Source organism: Ixodes scapularis, unplaced genomic scaffold (genome assembly GCF_016920785.2).
Source record: "Ixodes scapularis isolate PalLabHiFi unplaced genomic scaffold, ASM1692078v2 PGA_scaffold8__174_contigs__length_109621045, whole genome shotgun sequence".
In the NCBI taxonomy this organism is placed as follows: Eukaryota; Metazoa; Arthropoda; class Arachnida; order Ixodida; family Ixodidae; genus Ixodes; species Ixodes scapularis.
The window spans coordinates 95,674,690-95,699,729 of record NW_024609883.1 but is presented as its reverse complement, the minus strand read 5'-3'; the positions used below and the strand labels follow the sequence as shown (position 1 = coordinate 95,699,729).

Sequence of the window (25,040 nt, the reverse complement as noted above, 5' to 3'; positions counted from 1 at the left end):
TTATGCGCAACGTCTTTTTGTGATTTTAAGTATTCGATTAAAGTTTTGTGCTATAGTCATGTGGACTTACTTATGTACATAAAGCAACTTCTAGTCTATTTTTCTCGATTCTTTAAAGCATTAGCAGCTTTGTGCCATGTCTAGTCAAAGGCTAATGTTCACTACATGCGACTCGATTGGTCGGATCCTTCTGGTAGGCTGGCCAATTGCGGCAACTCGAGGAAAGCCACGCAGCTGAACTGAAGCGCCGGGAAGAGCTGCTGAGCGAGACAGAAATCAAGTGGCACAGCGAGGTGGCCCTGCACCAGCAGAGGCTGGAAGACGTGAGGGTGGAGCTCCAGGAAAAGCTAGCTTCTTCCGAGCAGCTCAGAGCCGAGGTAAGACTCCTTTGATAGTGTTCCACAGTGAGAGTACAGTTCCTAGAATGCTTCTTCGACCCCTAGGGTTATGCTTTTGCCCCTGTACTTTTGATAAGGGCTGTCACTTGCTTTGCCTCCGTCGCTCTGATTAGTTTGAAGGGGCTGTAGCATTCGCTGTTTGCCAAGTTACTGCAAAATAAAGTATGGTGTGCACTTTTGTAAAGGGTCCATTGCACATTAATAAGCACCATGTTTCAGCTCGGGATTTATGCACCTGCCTATGAATGCAGCCGTACAGAGTGTGTGGTGCCACCCGCCCTCGCGTCAGAAATGATTGGAAGAATATGAAATGATTGGCAAGTTATTGCGTTTCGTGCAGGTGCAATCCACGGCGGAGGGTGAGCGTCACTCGCCCTTGTCAGAAATGATTGACAGGATTGGAAATGATTGGCAAATGATTGGCTTCTTTGCAGATGCAGTCTATGGCGGAGGACGAGCGCAGGGAGCTGCTGAACTCTCTCGGCCGCTGCAAGGAGGAAGTGTCCGTGCTCCGGCGAAACCTGGTGGCATTCAGGGATGAAGCAGGCTCCAAGATGGCCGCCGAGCAGGCCAAGGTGGCGTCTGCTCTGAAGGACGTCGACACACTTCGCGTGGAACTGGAGCAGACTAGGTCAGGTCGTTAGCCTCGACGAGCAAAACAAGCGGCTGGTTGTTTGTCTCAAACAAAAAGGAGCTAGGATTGGGGGGCAAGGATACACTCATCCTTGCCTGGTCTTCGGTACCTGAAACACGTGTCTGGCTGGTCTGTGTACCATGTCCTAAAAAGTGGTCTCTTGATTTCCACCCGACAACGTCATAGAAGTGTCACATTGTTGCCGGCCACGATCCTTGTAGTTGGAAGCTTTGGCGGCCGAGATTTGAGACATTGAAGTGACAGCGACACTTGCGTTTAGCGCTTTCTTCCGGAACTACAGTGGAACCCACTTATAACGATACCACATATAACTTTGCACTGCTTATGAAGATCGGTTATTAGAGTTTCTAGACTGGAAATTATCAGTTTCTAGTACAGATACAACAATAATCGGTTGTAGCGATTGAAATTTCGGCTTTTCTCATCATCGTTATAAGCGGGTTGCGCTGTATGTCCACGCGCCAGGATGGCGACATCCGACAGCGTAACACTCTGGCTCTTGGGACATCATTTGTCGCCTTTTTTGGGACCACTTTCTAGACATGGGCGGTAAGGAAGCCAAATACACCAGTCCGAGACGCTTTCCAGGCAGTGCACTTGGGCTTCTCTCTCTCCTTTTTGTCTTGCTGTCGCCCTATATTTCCGGTGAGCGTATATTTCCAAGATGTTGGTTGCTCATTAATGATTTTTCAAGGAGACACGCTTTTTTGACTGGCATTTTGCAAATCTGGTGCTATTATTTTTCGTCATAACTATTGTTTGGTAGTTTTCTTCAATAACAGAAAAAGAACAGACTGACACAACCAATGGCGGATTCAAAAGGGGGTGGGGGGACAAGATGTTTCAACAACCCCCCTCCTTTTTGAATTCTACATGTGTAAAATTTTAGGGCAGGGAAAGGGGGGAGGTTTTTTTTTTCATCTGGTATGCCAACACCGCTTCCTTGACCACTAAAAACTGACCTGGGTTTTGTTCCCTCTTTTCATTGGTATTTTCTCACAAGCTTTTTCAAAACGCTTGTGAGAAATTTTCATAGTGTGGTGCTTTATGACATGTCGAGTGTTTCTTTTCTAGGACGGCATTGCGTTTGAAAGAGGCACAGGAAAAGTCACGGGAGTCGCAGTTTCACAAGGAACTCAGCCGGGTGACCGAAGAAAGGGAGCGTGCCATTCAGCGGCTGAACGAGGCCGATGCCAGTCACGCGGCTCTTCAGCGCGAGCTGTCTGAAGCTCTCGGCAAGAAATCTGAAGGTTAGTTTGCAACCTTTCTGTCCACCTCGCTTGTGCCTCAATTTTGGGCGAAAATATTTTTGGTGTATGGTTGCCAAGCAAGCGTGAATGCTGCTTCAATGAAAGAAAAGTATACGGCAAAATGAGACGAAAATAAACCATAAATAGTGACGACCACAATAATGTGTTAAAGGACGACGTCACTAAATGCAACATGTGTAGTCGTAAATGGTTTGATACCAAGGAAGGATTGACTGAACATCATATGATTGGTTTAAATGTATGTTAAAGCAAACAAATCTAATATATTTTTGTCTAGTGTGCAAAATGTTCGATGGGTAAATGCTATTATTGAATTTATCCGCGATAGTACGTAAAATGCTTTCCAAATTAGAAATTTGGTTAACTAGTATCAAAATGTTAGTGTATTTACTGAGAAAAACAAAGCAAAAGTTCAGGTTGCTGTTAAAAAGATATTACAAATAAAACCAACCACGAAACCCAATGTGCAGTGTTAATGCAGCAAGCTAGAACGAGTGATGGATAATTTATATTTTTTTTTTTATTAAAAGTGTTATCAAAACTGGAGAGACGACACATTTGGTGTCCGCCACTATCCTGTGGGAGTAAAAGACTGAAGAAGTTTCAATGTCACATTTGCCTTAAGTGTGCTGCGCAGCGTATACATAGCATGGCGTGGAAATAGAAATAAATACAATTGTATGTGGACAAGCGTAACACTTACCGTAAAATCCCCAGTCGTCGCCCGCCCCACATTTTAGGGGAATGCCGATTTCCCAAAAAAAAATATGCACAGCGATCGTGCACCTCTACAAATACCCGAACGCGGACTCCGCAATCCGTGAACATTCATCCTACTTGAATGACGCGACCATGGAGCATACAGCTGGGGGACGTCCGCGACAAAGTAAAACGAAGGAGAGAAAGACACATCTTTTCTTTTACATACGCTGATGTGTATGTAAAGAAAGAGATGTAAGGTCAAAATCCATCTCCACCAAAATCCCGACGCCAAAGTATTTGCCAACGCGATCCCCGGCTTTCCCGTTTCCCCAGCATCGCTCTTCGGCGCTCGCTGGCTGCACCTGGTTGGTTTTTCTACTTTCTTGTTGACTCTCTTTCTTTTTGCCCCATTTTATTTCTTAATTTACACATAGCAAAGTCTAACGAAGGGAATGTATCGTTTAAGAAACATGTTTTCACTGAAAGAGCATTTGCTCTGTATGCCAGGCGGCATTCATTGCAACAAAGCAAGCAACGGACTTCGCAATAGTAAGACATATTTTTTGGGAGCATTTCTTTCATAAACAATAAAACTACGAGTTTTGAGTTTAACTTATCAACCGTGCGGCCGGGCTAGATGCGTACAAAAAATAAGTTAATTCTTACCTTTTTTAAACTTTTTGTGCTTACCCACCGATACATGGCCCACCCCACATTTTTTACGAATTTCACGCTGCGGGAGGGTGGTCGTGTAGTCGGGATATTACTGTATACTTGCTAAGCGAATGATTTAGTTGCAAAAATAAACTCTGCGTCACCAAATGCTCATTCCTTGCCAAAACGCAGCACTAGTGGTCGAGACCAGATGCCAGAGTTTTAGAAAGGACCGTCATCTGATTCAAAAGTTTCAGGCGATTTTCATACATTCTCTATGGGAAAATTGCAGCTGACCAAGTCCGCAAATACATGGGGCCGAGGAGAGTAACCACCTGGAACAGGCCCCTCTTTTCCATTGAAAGTTTCAGAAACTCACTTGTAACATTTGAATTGGATAACAGTTAGCTCAGAGACTTGATCGTCTGGTCTGGATCTATAGTGTTACATTTGGATGGTGTTCGGCGGTGCATGGCTAATTTTTGCTGTGAAAAACTGGCGTAAAGTTTTTTCGCGGACACGCTCTGTTGGCATTTAATGACACTTTGGACTTGCACGGAAATGTCTAGGCGACCCTCTGGGCACGGTTAACTTTAGTCGATATTGGAGAGAACCCAGCTAAATGAATGCGAAAGTTGTCTTTGTTTCTAAATCTGCTGTTTGTTTGACCGTTGCAGGGGAGCGTCGAGTTGAAGTTCTGACTCATCAGTTATCCGAGGCGCGTCAGAGTTACACGTTGGTCACGGCAGAGACCGAGCAGCTTCGCCGAGTCATTGGGGAGCTGCAGCAGGAGTTGCGCAGCGCCACTCAGGAGAGGGACGCCTCGCTCCAGGAGGCTTCCGAAAAATTCCGCGGTACAACATCTTGTCTGTTCATGAGTTCAACTTCTTTGCAAGACAGCTTCTTCGAGGCTGTGAAGAAAGTTTTATCCCGTACAACGGGTACGAGGCTGGCAACACGAAAGCACAGGTGGTAAGAATATTACGGTGCAATCCACTTATAACGATACCAGATGTAACTATGTACTGCTTATAATGATCAGTTTCTAGAGACGCTTAGTTTCTAGTCTGGATAAAACAATAATTGGTCATAATAATTAAGTTTTTGGGCTTTTCATTATCGTATCACCGTATTTACTCGAGCAATAGCCGCACTATTTATGAACGAAGCAATTGCGTCTGCTTTCCCACAGAACAGATATACAGCCAATCATTGCGTTGCACATAAATAACATAGCAAGTGACTACATCAAGAATACAATTCTCCATACAAATGCAATCTTCACAGATGTTATCTTAGCACGAAGACGTTATCTCTGTCCTGTCAACAGCTGGAGTCACTCTGTCGATCGCGGTGATTGGCCATCTGCGTGCTCCGCGGAAAAAACAAACCCTCAGGTTTTCTTAATAAACAATGCGGCTAACTCGAGTAAATACGGTAAGTGGATTGCACTGTATCCGCATTTTCATATTGCTGGCCTGGTGCCAGCTGCACGAGTGAAAACTAGTGCATCTCCTCGCTTTACCTGTGCTTTCTCTTCCTAAAATCGACTCATTTAGGGGTTCTCGCTTGGCAAGTTCTTAATTTTTACTAATTACAATGATTATTTTAATTTTATCAAATTATTTTGCTGGTTAGTATGTTTTTATTATGGTGCGTAAAATGCATCTCTGACCGGTGTGCTTAGCGTCCCATTCCCCCACTGCATCAAAAGTGTTCTCGAAGTGGTAACGAAGGACGTCGCAAAAGTCTGAGTGTCTTGCTGTCGAATGTCGCGATCCTGGCAGTTGGGTGTAGAGGTTGCGGAAAAAATTATGAGAATGCAAGCATCGCCGAAGCTTCCGTGGGCGGTCCAGCTGGAAAGCGACGTGCAGCAGAACGGACGTCCGCCATGTCCACCACCACTGCTGCGACTACGCGAGGATTGCGGCCGGCGACAGAAAGATACTTCCGCAAATTTAAAAGGAAATGAGGCTTGGGCTCGGAGTGAAGATGCCCATGGGAACGCTCGTCTCTCGGCGACCGTTACAGGCGCGGAGAAAGCGCGGGCGACGTTGGCGGAGGAGCTCCGCGAGCTCCGGAACACGCACGACGGCGTGGAGCGGGCTCGGCAGGTCTTGGAGCGCAAGGTGCGAGCCCTGGAGTCGGCTTTGCTGGAGCACGGCTCGGAGCTGGACTCGCTCCGGAAGCTGTCCGAGCAGAGGGGACATCAGGTGGAATCGGCACGTCAGGACGTTCTCTCCTGGAAGCGGAAGGCAAGAACTGCATCTTTCTTTGTTCCTGCATCTACTGGAACCCTCCACGGGTCTCCCTTGCTTGCGTTGGTCAGACCGCACGGCGTCGTAATGCCACTTGACGTCCGGGTGTCACGTGGCGTCAATTTCCCTGCAAAACGTAGCCAAGAGATTAATTAACGCTACATTCTTCGCTTCCTGAGACGGCTGACTTATCCTTTGAGTGCCGGGTATTTTTAGTGTTGGATCACGGCAGGTTAGATTCTTTAGAGGAACTTCTTACCGAGCACGGGTGCACTGCGGGAAAGCAGCACCCATGGAGCTCGCTTCCGCGGGTGTGGCTTCTCCGCTGTGCACGGGTGCGTGGTAAGAAACACACTCAAAGGGGCTAACCCGCCGTGATGAACACTTAAAGAAGTAGACGTGTAGCAGCTGTTTGCTTAGGAGGAAAGCTCATTTCTAAAACGGGATGTTGGACACGTGCGCCTGGTGTATTTCAAAAGAAACGGAAACTTTATGAATGTTGATATCTACATGCAGTAAAGTTTTCAAAATTAAACTGGCGTGCATGAGCACACGTTAAGCAGAGGTGCCCTGAAAACCTGTGTTAATCATACATGATTTAAGGAAATATATTTGCACGTAGCAATAATAATTTTAAGTTTCTTGATTAGGTATAGCTGGGCACCTCTATAGGCTTAATTTTATGTCAAATGCATTGTTTACTTGCCGTCCCAATGTAGGTATTGAACTTTCGGAGGCCACGGTCAATAAAAATGACTGCATCTCCATGTGGTGAATGATCTTGATTGGGGCAAAGCTGTGGTGGTGCTGATGATACTGATTTTGTTCATAGGTAGTGCTGATGTCAGAAAGAGAATATGTGATATGGAACGTGGTTATATAAGCATTTGAGCATTTGACCACAGCGCCCTCTCTTCTATAAACGTTGGGCCAATGCATGCAAAGTTTAACGCGATTATATACACATTTGACCGCAGCGCCCTCTCCTGTATAGACGTTGAGCGGCTACATGCAACGTTTCATCCATGACATCCCCAGCTCTTGAGTTTCTACCACATCTCGGAGCCCCCTACTCGTCCCGCAGTTGTGGCTGAGTGGTTAAGGCGATGGACTAGAAATTCATTAGGGTCTCCCCGCACAAATTCAAATCCTGTCGACTGTGCAAACATTTTTTTCTTTTTTTAAGAAGACAGATGGGATGGCACTCGATTTGAGCACGGATGCAGGACAAGGCTAGACCCTAAGGAGCTTCGCCCCTGATAGTTAATTGGAATTAACTTGACTTCGAAATGGACAAGTGGAGGCTTGGCCAGAACTTTCACAAGTTCAGCTGGGCTTTTTATTCAAGCATGTAGTAGGGGAAGGCTTAGGGAAACTATTCGACATTCGAGTTGAAAATATTTGGTCAAAAGCACTTTTTGGTTTGAATTCGCTTCCAACTCAAAATTCACTATTTGCAGAGGACTGCAATGTGTATTTATCAAAGATACAATATTTTATGGGCAAAAAGTTAACTGACGTCTGCATGCCACCTAACTAAGACATTTTATAATATTGTGCTTTGAAGCCCAGCGCTACACATTGGCATCCACCTCGCATTCTAAGGTCACGTGTTAAGCAGCCTTGCTCGGCCTTTTTTGTTCATTCGGAACTGTAACTTCCTTGTTTCCAGAGTCGTCAAATGCAGAACTCGTTGGTAATCTTAAAATTTCAGCATTTGCCGTGAAGCACAAGGTTTAACTAAGATTTGTCTTTCTATAACAACGAAGGTGCACATTCAAAACGAAAGTCGCTCATTAAACAAACATTTTTACATGCTGGCAAAAAGTGTCTCCATGCAATGCAGCGTTGTTTTCATCACTTGCTCATACTTAGCACTAACGTAGCATCCTGAACGAACACCCTCCAAAACGGAAGCCGGTAATTGCGTTAAGCCGGTAATTCCATTGGGCCAAGTTGGACACCTTGTCATTCAGAAGGAGCAGGCTCTTGTGCAGCCTTCTTGTTTGGTGCATCCATGCATGCGTCCAGAGACTTCTGAAAAGAAAGGCCTGCCCAGGTGTCCCCAGTTCTTCGAATCGCTGTTTTCAAAGGGCGGACGATACATTGGAATTTTCTTTGACATAGATATTTTTTTTACCTAAAAGGGGGGTGGACCAAAGTTTGAGAATTGACGTACGTTTTAGATATTACGGTACACTTAAACAAAATATTTACAGCCCAGTTGGCAGTGGAAGGGAGCGAACCAAAGCTGAAACCACACGGGAGCGGCAGTCAAACGGCTAGTGCCTTCTAAACAAATTCGTACATTCGCTTCTTAGACGCCGCATTCCACGCAATATAGGACTTGAGGAGTGAAGGTTGTTGGAAACATTTTTCGGGGAACAAGCTTGTCCTTGAGAAAGAACCTTGTTTTCTTTTTTTTGCTGGAAAGTTTGTTTCGTCGATACAAATACCAGGCGCCCACAGTGAGCGAACGCATGAGCGGGCGAACCAAGAAGCGACAGGTCTCCTCGCAGGTTGTCGTGCTCGAGGAGGAGCGGGACGCGTGGCAGCGCGAGCGTGCCTCTTTGGGGCGTCGCCTGGACGAGAGCGAGCGCCGGGCACAGGCGGAGCGCAACGCTCGCGAAGGGGTGGTGCGCGAGGCCGGTCGGGTTGCCGAGAGGCTGGCCCAGGACCGGGCCGACCTGGAGAAGCAGCTGCTGGCATCTGGGCAGGCAACGCACGAGGCACGCCTGGCACTGTGCGCCGCGCAGGGCTCCACGGCTGCCCTCGAGAGCGAGCTCAAGATCGTCTCCGGTGGGTCTGCGTGCGTCGACCGGGTTCAGGCCTAAACCGGTTGACCCCAACCGTTGTCGCTAGCGCAGCACCACCCGGCTTGCTCTGACATCGTCGCCGGCGCTTCCTGCAGCGTCTCGCAACGAGTGCAGCGCCTGCATGCGGTGCAGCGTCTCTTATCGAGCTTTAGCGCGTTTTCCGCTTGGTTCAAGGATCAAGTCACAACGACGTAATGCACAGGCCTGGTCTTCAGGTGCTATTGCCTAAACAAACTCCCAAAAAATTGCCCCTTTGCTTTGTTCTTGTGGAGGAGGCAGTGGCGACACAGAATGTGATGCCACGTCAAGCTAGTCGCCGACAGAGCGAGAATGGCCACCCGGCCTTCAACACGCATTCCGGGCCTTTCACCGCGCGTTGGCTGTGCGTGCACGCGCATGCTCAAGGTACACGAGACGTTGAAGCGTCGATGAAGGTATGATGCTTGCGCTGGAGGGGACAACCCTGCCGTTCTCACCTAGTCAATCACTATACCGTAGATGCGATCGCAGTGGCAACTTTGCCTTCTAACTCCCGGAACGTGACATGCCCGAACGAAGAAGACGAAAGAGTTGCGCCGCGCTACAGCTTCTTTGTGAACAGCACTATCAAAAAGCGCCCCAAAAGATATAAAAAAAATATGTTGAATTGCTAGGCAATTGTCTTGCATGCGTGTAACATTTTAGCTTCACAAACGTTTAGCAACACTCATAGTTGCCAGACGCCTACGTTCACGGCGCTCTTCATCACATAGTTCAACATGTATGATGTGTACACTTGATAATTGTTCCTAGAACAAAGCGACTAGGAAACCTTGTGATCTTCCAGAGCCTTCCATACTCTCAATCTCCTCTGCCTCAGCGCGCACGGGTGGTCGAGCTCCTCTTCGCCTACACCTCCATTCATGTGACCTACCCATTAATTATTTGGCGTCGAGTACCTCACTCCTCCTCTCCCACTCGTCAATGTCGAGTCTCACAGTCACGCTTTTATCTTATCTTCACGAAATACCCAACACCTATCCAAAGAATGTTTCACGTTAAAAGAGAGCATGCGCTTGCCAAAAGCCTGGAGCTCGCTCGTCTAGTGTGCACTTGGAATTCAGTACGTCGCCCGCTATATTCCGTGTTCGATCTTGTGATGTGACCCGCGGGACTAACTCTTATCTCCTCGAGCAAGGCTTTCGGCTGGGGCTTGTGTGTGTTCATTCGTCGTAAGACATTGCGAGACGTCGTAATTAGGGTTTTGTATTTTTGGTAATCAATCACCGATAAACCTTGAAAGCTAACCCCTGAGGCAGTTTGATCAAAATTGGGAAACCGATCAACACCGAATCGGAGCTGTCCTCGAATAAGAATAACCCAAGCTTCATTACAAAGTATTTGTTTGATGCTTTATCTTATGCCAACCCAGAACGCAGACCCCAATGAACTGCCCGTGAGGCTTCTTTTGGTTTCAGAACCACACATCTAATCTAAACTTTTTTCTTTTTTTTTATTGGCGCGGGGAAGTTTTTTAAGTAGAAGGGTGACATGCATGTTTCTTAAAGATTGAGGAATCCCATTTCAGCGTCCGATTTTCTTCAACAATGGCCTCGACAAACCTCGATTTTTCGCCCGACACAGGAAAGTCCCGAATCTATGGAAAAAATATAAACCCCCAAAACACGAAACCCTAGTCGTAACGCACTCAATCATAAGCAGCCGCAAGCGCGCGAACCAGCCTTTGTGCTGCAGGGTTAGTGCAACCTTCGTTCCATCGTGCAGAGTCTCGGAAGTCTATCGAGGGCACTCTGGACTCGCTGCTGAGCGTGCTGCGCTGCTCCCTGGGGATCCAGACCAAGTACGAGCTGCGGTCCCCCTCCCCCCAGCGACCGGCGGCAAGCCGGCCCCACGGCGGCGACCTGTCCAACGAGAGCTTTCGGGGGGACGGCTCACCCTTTCGGTCGGAGGTCTCCCTCGGCCGCTCCCTGCTCCGGCGGCCCACCCCCGACGTCGAGGCCGAGCTCGTGCTCCAAGCCGTGGACGCTCTTTCGCGCCGCATCGCCGCGCTTGAAGCCGACAAGGTGCGGAGAGAATAGCGCTTTGCTTGTTTTTCTCGTAGTCGCCAAGAAGTCGAGCTCGTGTCGTACACGAGTCGTCGCTAACGTACTTTTGTTGACGAAATCTGTCGCGTCTCGTCGTAACGAGCGGTCTCAAAAAACCAGTTCTTGTATAGCCCGCAGTTGTCACTATGAGGAAGGCAAATTGTCTGCTTCCTGCGCAGGAGTTTCGGTGTTGTCAGAACAACACCAAGCTTTGATCATTTTTGCTTGAAAGGATAGTGGGTAGACCTTAATGCTAGACGCCTTGATGTTTACCCACTATTTCTTTTCTTTAATTGACCAATAAGAGCTTCGCATTCTGACATCATCGCAACCCTGTGCAACAGGCAGGCGAACTTGCACTCCACATAAATGCATTCCATCGAACCGCATTAAATTTGAACCTTTCACCATGTATAGTGTGCAGACTAAAGTCCAGAGAATACAGTACCTAGTACATGTACACACAATCCAAATGTGTGGGTGAATGAACTGTACAATTAAAAACTTGTGAGGGAAAGTTTCAAATAAATTTTGATTGTCGCGAGTGATTAGTGAGTGGTGCCCGAGGGCTGCTGTTGCGTTTGCAGGAGAAGGTGGAGGCTGAGTGCGAGCGTTCCCAGCGGGTGGTTGCCGGACTGGAGGACGAGCTCGCGGCCACAAAGTCCACGCTTGCGCAACTGACCAAGGCAAACGATGCTCTCGTCGCAGGTGTGTCCCTGATGTGCAGCGGTTGCCTTGCCAAAGGCTCCTACTTTCTCTGGTGTACACCGACGCCTTTCAATAGACTGCTCTTATTCTTTGTTTTCGGGATACTTTGTGTGCCCTAAAAGCGGTGTTAGCAGTTGAGGTGTGTCGTCTGTCCACAAATATAGTTAAAGGCATCTTAATGTTTTAGCCAGTGGCTCGTTCAGCTTTCACAGCCTATTTTTTGTAAAATGCAAGAAACCGGAATATCTCTACACCGGTGGTTCTCCACCGGTGATGTCTCCGGGACCCCTTCCACCCAGTGGGAGGGGGGTTTCTAGCAATAACAATGACAAAAGGATAAATGAAAATGTCGGGGCACTTGTGCAATCCGTGAGGTAAAACACTGCGACAGTTGAGGTGCGACATCAGTGCCACTAAGGTGTCGTTTCGGAGCAGATGGACCGAATGAATGGTAAAGGTGCGAGCGTGCACCATAGAGTTCGCGTTGGCGTTACGTATTAGACCGAGTAACATACCGGACGAAACTTTCATGGCGTTTTAAAACTAGTGTGGGTGTATTATTAAGTAGAGCATTTCGTGAACCTGTTATTGGACACAAACTAGGACTGCCTTGTGGTAATTGAAGAACACTTCGAAAATGGCACGCTCGAGTTTGAAAGCCAGGCAACGACGAAACCTCATGTGTATGCGTGAATTATTTCCTGTCGTTGGGGTGGCTGCCTGAACGTCTTATGCGATGTTGGACACAAACAAACCGCCTTGTGGTCACTAAAAAACATTTCCAAAATTGCACACTCAAGTTTCAAGAGTTACAGCTCCACCTAATTTCAAGCCCGCGGTTTCGCCGGCTTAACACCCACCTAACTTCATTGTTTTTATCACCTGTAAACCTTTCTGGCATAATTAGCATAAACAATTTTTTTTTATTGTTCTCATTGCCAGCAGTGTCATGACTATGTTTCTATGTGTCGTCAAGGTTTCACGTGACAACATATTGTTGCGTGACGTCTGTGCATTTCTGTGCAACATGACGACCTGACAATGTCGCATGACGGTGTCGCCCGACGCGAGGTTGCAGGTGACGCAACGCGCGGCGTGACATCTGAGACACGTCGAGCGACGTGACGCCAGCGGCGTAACGTCAATGTGGAATCTTTCGGCGGAGTGCCGAAAATCGCGTCGGTACAGAGCGCGGTCGACGGCGCGAAACCTGCAAAGCGTCCCACTAACTGCTGTTGCAGTAAAAAACTAAGTGCGTGCAAACCAGCTTGGAAGTTCTGAAACGAAGGATAATCAACCCCACTCACTATGCACATGTTTGTTTCTTTAGCATTGGGCAGTGGCCGGCATCAATAGTAATAAAAAAAAGTTTAAGAGACCTTTCTTGAAAGCCTGCACCATCGCCTGTCTGCCATTGCTTGATCACCTACTCTGAACATTTATTGGACACAAGGGCTGGACAGCATTCGGCACGAACTCAGCTCGACCCCTATTGAAAACAAGCGCTACGCTGGTGTTCGGCGAGTAGTCTGATACAATCAAGTGTCTTGTGCCCGAGAGATGGCGATCATCCATGTTGCTCGATGGATTTTTCAAAAAGGGTCTATTGCTCGGCATCACCAATGTTCAAAAGATTTGGGAGCATGTTATATGTCCGGCCCTTAGATGTTTTCAGTTTTGGACTGCATCGGCGTTCGGCTAAAACTCTGTGTTATTGTACAGTCCTCTCTTAGAGTCGGACAGAGTGAAAATGGCAGGATGCGTCTTTTGAACGCCCGATTCCAGTTGTCGAAGGTAGGAGGCTCGCACTGGAGGCGGGACAACTGAGGCTCCTCCCTCTCGTTTTCACCATGTCAGTGCCTGTAGTTAATGCAAAGTGTTTGTTTCTCGTGCAGCGAATTTGAGAACGTCGTTCGCATTCCTTCCCCCCCCCCCCCCCCCCCCCCTCCGTTTCCTTTTTGTCCTCGAAACGTGCGTTGTACTGTCTCGTGCAGACAATGCGGAGCTGCGCTCACAAGTGTCCTCTCAGCTGGAGGCGGTCTCGGAGCTCAAACACGCGTCCCAGACCCTGGAGTGGGAGAAAGCGTCCCTCGTGGACCAGCTGGCAGACGCAGCACGCCGCTACCAGCTCAAGACTGACCAGTGCGACAAACTTCAGGTGTGTGGGGGGTCTACGAGGGTTTGAGGAATTTCGCTCCTTGCCTCGCGTACCAGTCGGTTCAAAGGTCAATTTGATTTTTGATTCGAAGGCTACGTGACTCGAAAGGAACACTCGGCCATGGACTGCAAAAATTAAAGTTTGGTTTTCATTAGGGGACGGAATACTTGCGGGAGTTCCTGACGGTACATGACACTGCGAGAGAACAGCTGAAATCCTCGAATACGTCGCCACCGTCGCGTAAATTATTAGAATTCGATTATCGCCGAACTTCTGTGAAGCAGTGGTCATGCTGCTAATAAATCATACAAAAGACAGTCTGCAGACGCTGTCTAAGGTGTGTTTCTATTTTTTTGACAGCCCTGTCATAATATTTAAAAAAAAAAAAAAAAAGATTTTGAAAAGTTATTTGTGTATTAGTTGCACCCCTCTTTTTTCCGAGGCACGCCGACTGCTTCCGCGGTGTGGTGCGCACTCTGCGTCTCCGTCATCTTTACTCCGCGAAATACTATGCGCCTCTGCTCGCACTTCTCACCGTGTTTTGAAATGCAGATAAGAAAGCTTACGGGAGTGAAGCTTTGGAGAGCTGTCCTTTTTATACATTTCGTATCATCCACGGTTGCCTTCTGCCTAGGTCCCAAGAAACCGGACACTTCTGCCAATGTTTTGCTGTGAAATCAAGCACGCGGATTTGCAAACGTGGCCGAAAGGCCAGTTAGGCTTTGTGAAAGTTTTCTTCTTCTTCCAAGTTGGTCTGTGCGGGCACCATAACTTGAGAGCAGCGGGCAGGTACTTTTGAACTGTCACTTATGCTTCGGAGCACGGCAGACAAGCAGCAGGTCGCGATTACGGTGTCGACGAGACCTGCGTACGGTGCTGCACGAAGCGTGAGGTGCAAGGTGGGCTCATTGGTACGCCACAGCCGCTGGATGTCGACATTGAAACGAACGTTGGAGCGAAATTCTGCAAAATAAACGGTGAACGCAAACCCCTAAAACACGCTTATTGGACGACTCAAAAGAGCAACTACGGCCACTGTTGACGCCGGTCAGACTCCAGTGCCGAGGACATGGCAGGTTACAACAATCGAGATCAAAATGAAGTCGCTCTTGACCACCGCGTGCAGTTGCAAGAGTACATTTATTTTTTGATGCACATTCAAAGTTATCTAGTTTTTATTCACGTATCGGGCTGTACCTAAGAAATTGACCCTGAAATTTGGAGAAACGAAGTGCAGCCCTTGCACATGTTCATACGGTTCAAACATGATTGAAGTGTGTCCACAAATAATTCTATCTTCAGTTCGCGGTGAACGCCGTTTCTTTTGTACAATGTATGAACAGTGTGACGGCGACCTTAAGAGGATGGCGTTCTGCATCCGCAGGCCGCCCTGAGTCGCAGCCGCGACCACCCACCATCCCCGATCCGGCCCTCCGAGCCCCTCGAGTCTCGGCTGTCGAAGCTCGAGCTCGAGCGACAACTCTCGCAAGCCAAGGTGGAGAGGCTCAAGCTCAGGGTGACCGAGAGCCAGGCGGAAGTGAGGGTGAGTCCCGGCAAGGTTGCCTTTTCAATGCGTCAACATTTATTGCCTTGGTTCATGCAGCCATCTTTCGTTTGGACGGCCGTGGTTTGAACTGAAGGGGACCGGTTTCGGGAGGCCACGTTGTGGTTTCCAGTGTGCTCAGTTCGCTCGTTACGTCCACTTTCCTTCGCTTTCGCAGAGGACGCGGCGGGCGCAACATGAGGCGCGGTGCACCATGCACACACCGGTGGTGCCGCGCTTGCGCCGTCGGGCACCTCCCAAATCACTTGAAAGCGTGGTTGGGCTTGATCGTCACGGTTGTTGTATCACCTGCTAGCTTACAACCACCTTGACACTGTGCTTACATTATAAAATGAATGCAACCACACCTATCTAAGTTGCACACACAATGTCCAAAGGTTCAAGAAGCTTCCTGCTCGTTGTACTCCCTCGTATGATCTATGTTTTGCGAATGCACTGCAGATGGTGTGGAATCGTAGATGGCGATTGAGGGAAGCTATGGTAGCTGTATCTGAAACCGCCGAAGCTTGGAAGAACAAACTGTCTCTTCGAAGACAACGGTGTGCTGACCTTTGCAAGGCTGGAATTCCCATCCTTCGCCAAGTCGTAACCTCCAAACTATATGATAACGCATTTCATCGATAATCGGCGTAGTGACAGCAGCGATTTCGACATTGCTTATTTTTTTATACTCCTTATTGTGACTTGGCAAACGGCGAAGACTATGGTCTCAGTGAGTCGACGAGCGTGTCGGAGAGAGACTTGCGAGTATACTGTCTCACCGGTTGCACGCAGTTCTGTCAAAGCCACAGGGAGGAAGGGAAAGCTGCTTTTGTACGAATTTTAAGCTAATTTTTCGTGGGGAAGAAAAGCAACGTCTGGGACAAACAAAGGCGGCTTGGTTTTGAACCAAGGTCCCTCCAGCCGCGAATCCGACGTTGCGCCGACAGCGCAGGCGGGAAAAGCGAGGTTGAAACGTCATCCCAAGGCAGCGAGCACGCTCGCCCCCTCTGGTGGGAGCATGTGCAGTTGGCGAGGGGGAAGGGAACAGGCATGTCAGTGATGTGATTGCTGCGCCAATTGCGCCAAACTGCGCCAACGGGCTAACCCTGCTACATCCCGCTACATTCCGCCAAAATATGGGTAATCTGCGCCAAGCCTGCGCCAAAGGACCAGTTTTGGTCGCCTTTCAAAACCGAAACTAAACTGAGTACCGTAACTGAGTATGCGTGAGCTAGGTGGCGCAAGCGGCCACCCGACACAAAGTACTCTGCATCAATCGTGACATTGCAACCCTGGAGCCGGGTAAAAGAAAGAACGTAGAACAGGCAAAAAACTCCAATCTCAGTATTGAACGAGCTTGCTTGCACCCTTGCTTTAGTTACATCAATCGCCTATCCGGTCTCGCATGGTTTTTCCCGCCGTCTTTTTTTTCGCGCTCTAGCCGTCTCGTAAATGTCGTCTCTCCTTTTTTTTTTTTTTTTTTATTACAACGATAGATACGGGCGTGTGCGGGCGCTCCGCTAACGTGCTGGGTACCAGCCATGCCGTCACACTGAAACGAAATTACGTTTTTGCGCGGCTGGAGTTACTATCTGAGCTGTAGCACTCGCTTCGGCAAGCAACGGCCGCGGGAAAACTATATTTGGTCCTGCCTGCCAGTCCGCACGTCGCTAGAGATATGGAGCTTCCTAAACTGAAACATAAGGACCGCCGCATGTTCATCAACATTCCTGTTCTTGTTTAAAACATACGCTACTACAAAAAATCCCCCATTAGTTCGAAGACTGCTGTGTCTAAGTTTTGATTACCTAGGTTTCTCTTGGATGGCTTTCTTTCGAGAGGGACCCCGGTACATGAAAAATCTGTCGCGCAAGAAAGTTGGTGAAGAGAAGTGAGCTAAAGCAAATAAGGCAATGTCTGCACGCTGAACCCGCACAGCGCGCTTGTTTGTCACGAGTTCAGTCGTTGCACAAAGCGCTCCAAGAACGTTTTGACCCTGACTCGCGATACCCTGCATCAACGCGCTCAGGTTCTTTTTTTTTTTTTTTTTTTTTTGTTTATCTTGTACCTCGCCTGCCGGCCTTGCAAGCACGCGCCGCTGAACTATTTTTTGTCGCATGCTGGGCAGTTACATTTTACATACATTTTTGGAGACCAGTTGGCGACGGAGCGGAGTGGCATGGTTTCGGTTTCGATCGAACAGCCGTCACCACTGGCGCGACGAAGCGTGTACAGCTGCAAGCCTGCCGAAGTTGCCTTTACGTGTATGCGATCATTGCACGACAGAGGCACCAGCCGGGACGCTTGCAATCCACTGTTTTACGTTTACTTTTGACGAAAGTCTGGCACGTCGGGAATCAGTAAAACAGTGGGAAGCGGTTTTTCAAAATTTTTCGGCAACGCCTAAAGCACTGTACACTTGTGGGGTGTCTCAATGTTTCTTTGGAGACATTAAAAGTGGACATTCATTGCTAGCCTAAGCCAAAACGAAGCTTACAGCAGCTTTGCAGAAAGTTTTGAAAAGCGAAAAGTACCCGCTAGTCGTACATCACCTTTTTCTTGTGTGCAATTTCGCATTGCACTGCAGTAGGTATCTGTTTCATCAGTCGGGGACTGCTTCCATTTATTATATTATATTACTAGTCAACCTAATGCTGGGATATTTACTACTAAGCTGGTCATTTCAAATAATGTTTAATATGTGAAGTTTAGTTTTCAAATAAGCTTGAATATGTGAAGTTTGGTTCTTATCTATCTATTGTGGGTACATATATAGGTATCATTTAAAGGGGCGGTGCAACGATTTTCGGACTTGGGTCAAAGATTTCTGGAAGTTGCCCGCTGACACTTCTGAAGTAAAGAACAGAAAACCGATTTCGCCTGCGTGTCCTAGTTGTTGCGTAAAAAAAAGATAAAGATCGGCATTTCGGGCACCCCTCAACTCACTCCCAGTCTTCAGGGTCACACCTGGTCGCACTCCCAGTGACGTCATTCCGAGTGCCGTGTAGCTTCCCGTGTGCTATCTCGGAGGACGCTTCCCCTCCCTCTCTCTGCGTATATTAGCGGGCGCTATGCTGGAGCTTAGAGCCGAGCGAGGTCACGTAATCTTTCCGCCGTAGTTCCTTCGGCTGCCACTTGGGGCTGCAGGTGGGGGAAAATGCTCGACTTTTGCTTTGCGATTATGCAGCGGAATCGCGAAATTTTTAATGAAAAAAGTGTTTTCTCTATCCTCTGGGATACGATAAACAACGTAAAAATGACGAGATGCAAATTCTTTTAATCATAAAATCGTTGCACCGCCCCTTTAACTGAACCATTGCAAAGTCTGTCATGTCATTGACATTTCAGTTACATCTTGAAAGACTCCTGGGTGGTCGAACGACTATAATTCGTTTATTTCAGCGAGCAAGTGCCCTTCGTTTCTCCAGCACGTTAAACGAATATTTTTATTTTTCTAAGAATATCTGCTCCGAAAGCCATTTTTGGTGTCCGAAAAACTGTTTTGGCTGCTCCGAAAGCCACTTTTGCTGCTCCAAAACACTGTTTTGGTTGCTCCGAAAGGTGCTCCAAAACGGCTTAGGCCAATCACATCACTGCATGTGATTCGAAGGAAACTGGGAGACGTGAAATGGCGGTGCCAAACCTGGGGTGGGCAAACATAAAGAGATGTGAACTTTGCATTCCGTTCCAGTGCTAGCTTTGCCAGGGCTTCTTTTCAGTTCTACGCACGTTGGCGTTTCTGCTTTTGAGGCACGAAATGCGTACCAGGTTCGACGGTGCAGCACAGACCCAAAATTCTCGTCAAGTGACGAGTTGTAATGTAGTTGTGCCGTTCGTCTGTTGACTGGTACGAGTAACTTTTGAGAGGCACGAATATAATGTTGAGGTTCTCTGTCAAGCAGGGTATGGCTAAGGTCACTGGGTATTGGAGTACCATATTTTCCAATCTATAAGTCACATTCTTTTTCAAAATTTCCGTTGGTGCGTTTTATATGCGACGGTACAAATTACCATAAAAAACGAAGTATAGTTTGAACCAGACAATAGTAGGTTGAACCCCCAATTAACAAATAGTGAAAATATAGAAGTTTTTATAATGAGAAAATACAACCTTACCTGGGAAAAAGTGAAGAGTGCAGCACGGCGAGAAATCTCTGCACGTTTATTTTGCTTGCACTGCTTTGTACCTGCACGCAATGAAACACATGCATGAGTGTTACTTCTATACCGGCCAGAAGTGGCAGTTGTTGCAAGCTGCCAGTGTGTGTCAGATTGTCGTGCGTGTCTTCACATGCGACTCCTTTTCGCATGAAAGATATCTTAAACTGGCATCTAATTCCACTCATTCCTGCTCACTCCCTGAGCAATGACAAGCACAACAAAAAAAACCAAGTAGCACATGAAAAAATAAAATGGCTGCATCAGGCACCCGTAGTTGCCAGACTTTTTTGTTTTTCCGCCAACGATCTGTATATAAGACGAGGGTCAACTTTTTCTAGTGCATTTCTGAAAAAAATTTAACTTTTTTTTGGCAGTTTATACGGCATACGCGTTTTTTTTGTACCAGCGTGGCCCTTAAAGGGCAACTCCATTTCATTTTTGATATTTAGAAAACTATGCAGCCTTCTTCAGTATCATGTAGGAAGACCCCATGTCAAATATCACGATTTAATTCCCTCTATATATTTAATAAACTGGCCAGCAAACTTTCAAATGAGCCAAGTCGCCGAAATCTGCCAACTCTAGCGTGCGACGTGAGGCGCAATCGTCGGCGCAGTCATTGCGACGGAGTTAGAGCGGCCAACGTTGAACCATACGTCAGAGGCATGGCTACATCATTCTCACGTTTTGTTTGTTTTTACTTCCCAGAGCGAAATTGAACGATGACGTCATGAGTTTCTCCTCCCGGTGTTGGCTGAACGGCGTCCACATGATCACCGTAACGCGGATGCACTAGTTTGCGCTGCAATGCGCGCTTATCGGTCTGTTTCTCCGCTCCTCTTCTCCTCTTTCGTCTTCTTCCCCTTTCCCCCGGGCCATCATTGTCCACGCCATGCGAAGCGACCTGCCCGCGTCGCGTGTCCTGTTCCTCGCCCCCACAAACGTCGCAAGACCACGTGGTTCGGCGTGACGTGGCCATGACTCTGACGACACGAGACCAATGTTGCCTGACGCTACCGAAGTTTCGGTTTCGGCATCAGCTGATGTTTAAATTAAGATTACTCAAATAATATTTCCAATTTCGCGAATCCGAAGACTAGTAGTGCTTTGTGAAATGGAATCACATGTGAGCCTAAATTTTTTGGAATTGAGCGGAGTTGCCCTTTAACCGTGCAAACTTCCCAGGGAATTAGGTTTCTTGTTCGGTTTGTCGGTGAGATTATTGAAACTGGCCACAGCGTGTGCATATGTCACAATTGCAGTTCACACATACGGGCCTACCAATGCAGTTTCACCGCCACCACCATACAAATATGTAAATGCGACTTATACAAGGGTGTCACTTATTCACAGACTTTCTTGTGATAAGGGCATATATATGAGGGAAGCGTGACTTGCACGACGGTGCAACTTATAGACAGTTCCTCTAGTAAGAGTGGAGAGAGGAAAAATGCTCTCCCCCACTCACCCCGCGAGTCGTCTGCTCCGCCGAGTGGGCTGTACCTAACATCCGTCTGACGTTCAAACTCTGTTTAAAATCGCGTCATTTTGGAAATTTCAGGTGCAGATGCGCGGATTCTGATATCTAAGTTATTGTGTAATGCCATGCTCGAAAAAAAGACTAGCCGAGTCTAATTGCAATGTTACCTGCGTGCGAATAAAAAAGGAAAAACTGTCAGTGTCCGGTCGCTCTGGCGAAAAGTAAATCCTGTTGCTGTAGCTATTATACTATACAAAGTTTGTACTGGTGCCGGCCTTTAGCGATAACGAGTCGAAGTCTAAAATAATAGATAAAAATGTGCTTTCCTGGCGCAATAGACGCAGTGATTTAGGTGCCGGCTGACTCCACTGCTATTGAACTAACGGGACAAAGATACGCTAGTTGATCATTTACTGAAATAAAACAACAGAGCGCAATAGCCTGATTTTGGAGTAGCCATAAATATTCTAAGAATGCGAACCATTTCATAACAGCAGCCACGAGCGAGAGTTCAATGTTCGGTACAGCCCAAAGATGGAGAACGGCAACCTCCCGGTTTGTCGTCTGCTAGCGGAGCCGGGCGCGTACCCTCTCTCTCGTTTTACCCCGCCGAACCTGCTGAACTTCCCGGATGTGTGGAGAGGGAGCTACGGTTTAACAAAATGGTGCTGCCCTGAGAGCGCTAGATGGAATGGTCTATAGACCAGAAAATATGTTAGGTGGATTTCCGAGCTTCCCACAGAGGCAGCAGCACGGTTAGCACACGCAAGCACTCATTTTCTCTAAGATATATCTTCAAACTGAAAGGCCTTTATCAATACTAATACATCGTGGCAGAACGTGTTCATCGAGAGCATCGACACAGGGGGTAAAATTCTGTGTTTCTCACTTCCTCTTCCAAGTAAAAATGAAAAAAGTGCCAATGTGTGCACCTTCCGTTTCTTTTTGTACTCCTTGCCGCCACCCGAGAGCTTAGTGATCAGCCGTGCACCGGAATGAACCCCCTGTGCAGAGTTTTTTGTCACCACCACAGGCACTTCCTAATGGGTGTCTCGACACAAATACGATTCGGAAAGCCCAGACACTTGACTGAAGTAAGCAGAGCTGACAGCGAGAACACTACTATGGTCACTAACATGTGAGAACGAGGGGCCGTGTCTTTCGAACTCCCAGCCTCTGGCACGGACTCCATGCAGTCTGTTGTGCTTGGCATGCGTGCACGTTCTCGAGGTACATGATACAGCGAAGCATTGTGGAAGGTAGGAAGTTTGCGCTGGAGAAGGGTTGACTTCCTGCCATTCTCACTATGGCATTGACTGTAGCAGTCGATAAAAGGGGATCTGTCAACCTAGTCTGCAAAACGAACGGGAATGCCAGTAGCTCTACCTGATACAGCACGTTCCATCGTTTTCCTTTGTCACACAGAGGCTCCAGGAAGCCAAGGAGGAAGCCACTTCCCAGCTGACTCGGCTCGAGAGGAGGGCGGAGAGCCTCGACCACGACAACAGCCGCCTGAGGGCAGAGATTGCAGAGCATACGTCTAAGGTGCCCCCTTCTCACATTAGTCTGTTGCGGCGACGGATGTCAAAGGAACGACATCCTCGGCAGCATCGCTTTCTTTCTGAGCCCTTAGAGGGCGGTATGATGAAGTTGTGCTTTCAGTGAATACTGCTTAGTTTGTAACCTACAAAGCACACATTCGTTTTTTTCTCCACGCGATGAGAGTCGCGGGAAAAAATTGGAAAGAAAGCTAGCAGCGTTCGCCTCCTCCACTCGTAGCCAGAACACTCCAGCCGCCTCGGCAAATTTGAAACAAAGCGCTGGCCTACGGATCCCCAGGTGGCGGGTTCAAATCCCGGCCAAGGCACCCGCAATCTGACGGAGGCTTATTGCGGAGAAGGCGCCGTGTAACCGAGCTTTCGGTTGCACGTCAAAAGATACCCGGGTGGTCCAAATAAATCCTAAGTCCTCCAGTGGGGCGTGCTAGGTGGCCATGTGATCTGGTACCGGTTGTATACCGCCAGTGTTGGTCGTAAACACTCTCTGGAGTTAGCAAACCACACGGCGTGTGCCGAGTTACAGAGCGCTGTTACGGTTCGACTGTTCTAGTCGGGGCGGCAATTGGACGCGAGCCCCTACTCCAATGCTCTTCTAGACATTTGTAGTCGTGAGTCCGAATTGAGCGCTTGCGCGGGGCTTCTGTGCAATCTGTGAGCTGCATTCAAATATTACCATGGGGTGAATGTGACGGTCACATTGGCACTGCCACCCTGTGGTGCGGCGTCCGGTTTTTCGAAGAAGAGACCGAACGAAAACTTCCACTTTTGTCTTTGAAATCACACTGTGACAGAAACTCTTCTTGGTCAGTGGCGTCGCCTGCGAGTGTACTTGAGTCGTTAGTGTCAGGGAGCTTGAGTAAATTACGAGTTATTCCAATTGAATGTTGTTTCATGGCCCCTTTCAGAAGGCATTCTCTGCACTTTGTATTGAGGATGTGAAACTGTGAGTACTGAGGGACTGAATTACTAGAAGTGGGCTATCTTTCAGTGTTTCTGAAAAGATGGCAAATCATGCCAAAATTAGGGGTGGGCCATCTTGGTGTGAAGCATCTCCTGGGTTATCACGGTACTTCTCAGGTACCGTTAGAGCTTTTTGAGAAACTTGTGTTTGGCACACTGTGCCACTAAACTTGCAGTCACCATTGGGCTTTCTCTACGTTTTGCCACCATGCAGGTGAAGATCTTGAACGCTCATCTGGTGGAAGAGATCGCCAAGGGACGCAGCCTGGAGGAGGAGAAGCGATCTCTGGAAAGCCAGCTCAGGGTGGCCAGGGTGCAGCTCGAGTCTGCCAGGTTCGACCGGAAAAGAGATGGGTGCGTGCTGTCCTGGTGTGCCTTTTTGACGCGGAATGTGTTACGTGGCTGGCTCCTAGCAGTTTGTAGTAATGATCTAACAGGCGAGCATGGAACGAGTGTCGTGTTGGCATTCGGCTGGAACTTCATGCTTTCATGCAGAGTCCAAAATTTTCAAAATTCAGTGCCATCTGGCGGCTGAAAAAGCAGTTTCACTTTTGGCAAACTAATACCGATCGCAAAACCATTTCGTCGGGCACCGTCACTTTTGCACGCCGATGGCAGACGAGAATTGGTTGGGTCGATCACCTCCTAATTCTCTCTCAATTTGTTCCAGTTCCGATGGTGTGATCTAAGAACTGACCAGTACAAGACGGCGACCCAATAAGGGCCTCGAATAAATTTCCGCCATTGGAGGCTTTAGAGTCAAACTTGTGCCAAAGGATCGATTGGACCGCACCCTGAAATAAACGCTAAACGCGAGTGTGCGAACTAGTCTTAACTCCTGCCAATGTACCCAGTGCTCGACATGTCCGTGTGTTGTCTCGTCCTTGCGACGACGTGTGCTTGGCAAACGGCGACGCAGGTCGGTGATTGATGAGCTGAAGGGCCAGAAGGGCACTCTGGAGACCAGGCTGTCTGCGCTCGCCGTACAGCTGGCAGAATGCGAGTCGGCCAAGCAGCGCCTTGACAAGACGCCCATCAGGGTGCGTGCATTTGTCAGTCGCCCCCTTGCCGTTTTCGTTGGGAGGCTCCTTCAACCTCGCGCTCCAAAGATTGGGATAGGGTTTCTTTATGTTAAGACTTTTGAGTTGTAGTCATGTGGATCGGTAGTCATGTGCAAATAGTGGATTTTGAGCTCCAAGCAAATACTGGTTTTGGCCGAATAATTTCTAATAGACTGTCAAATAACTTCTCCCCAGTTTTTCACTACCGCGTGCTGTGCTAAAACGAAAATTCAGCTGAACTTACAAAGGTTGTTTCCAACCTTCCACTCGTCTGCTTCCAAGCTCGGTTAATTTTAATTTAACTATTTGAAGTGTGGCACATGAACGACAGATTTGCCGCAGCTATCCTAATCGAGGGGACTAATAAATCCGCATGCTATATGCAAATATAATTTCTTTTATTTCAAGTTTGACAAAAAAAAACGGAGCACAAATGATTGCGGGCTGTCGGGACATTGCTGCCTGGCATATGCTCTCGCATAATCGCGGCGGGTTAGCCCAGATGAGTGCGCTTTTCGATGAGTACTTGTGCGCTGCGGGGAAGCAATACCCGCAGAGTCCGCGAGCGT

The 25,040-nt window shown here is 48.0% G+C and overlaps 1 protein-coding gene across 1 annotated transcript in view; it reads left to right on the top strand.

Annotated features, from left to right (window-relative positions):
* The window catches only part of LOC8029650 (rootletin), an 83,113-nt gene that overhangs the window by 41,574 nt on the left and 16,499 nt on the right, over nucleotides 1-25,040 (top strand). Inside the window, exons 14-26 of the mRNA XM_029995331.2 lie at nucleotides 198-377; nucleotides 833-1,029; nucleotides 2,128-2,303; nucleotides 4,358-4,534; nucleotides 5,712-5,935; nucleotides 8,458-8,737; nucleotides 10,519-10,817; nucleotides 11,426-11,546; nucleotides 13,541-13,704; nucleotides 15,089-15,247; nucleotides 22,317-22,436; nucleotides 23,625-23,764; nucleotides 24,330-24,450. Of these exons, the coding sequence (XP_029851191.2) occupies nucleotides 198-377; nucleotides 833-1,029; nucleotides 2,128-2,303; nucleotides 4,358-4,534; nucleotides 5,712-5,935; nucleotides 8,458-8,737; nucleotides 10,519-10,817; nucleotides 11,426-11,546; nucleotides 13,541-13,704; nucleotides 15,089-15,247; nucleotides 22,317-22,436; nucleotides 23,625-23,764; nucleotides 24,330-24,450 (2,358 nt within the window). The remainder of the gene's footprint in view (nucleotides 1-197; nucleotides 378-832; nucleotides 1,030-2,127; nucleotides 2,304-4,357; nucleotides 4,535-5,711; nucleotides 5,936-8,457; nucleotides 8,738-10,518; nucleotides 10,818-11,425; nucleotides 11,547-13,540; nucleotides 13,705-15,088; nucleotides 15,248-22,316; nucleotides 22,437-23,624; nucleotides 23,765-24,329; nucleotides 24,451-25,040) is intronic.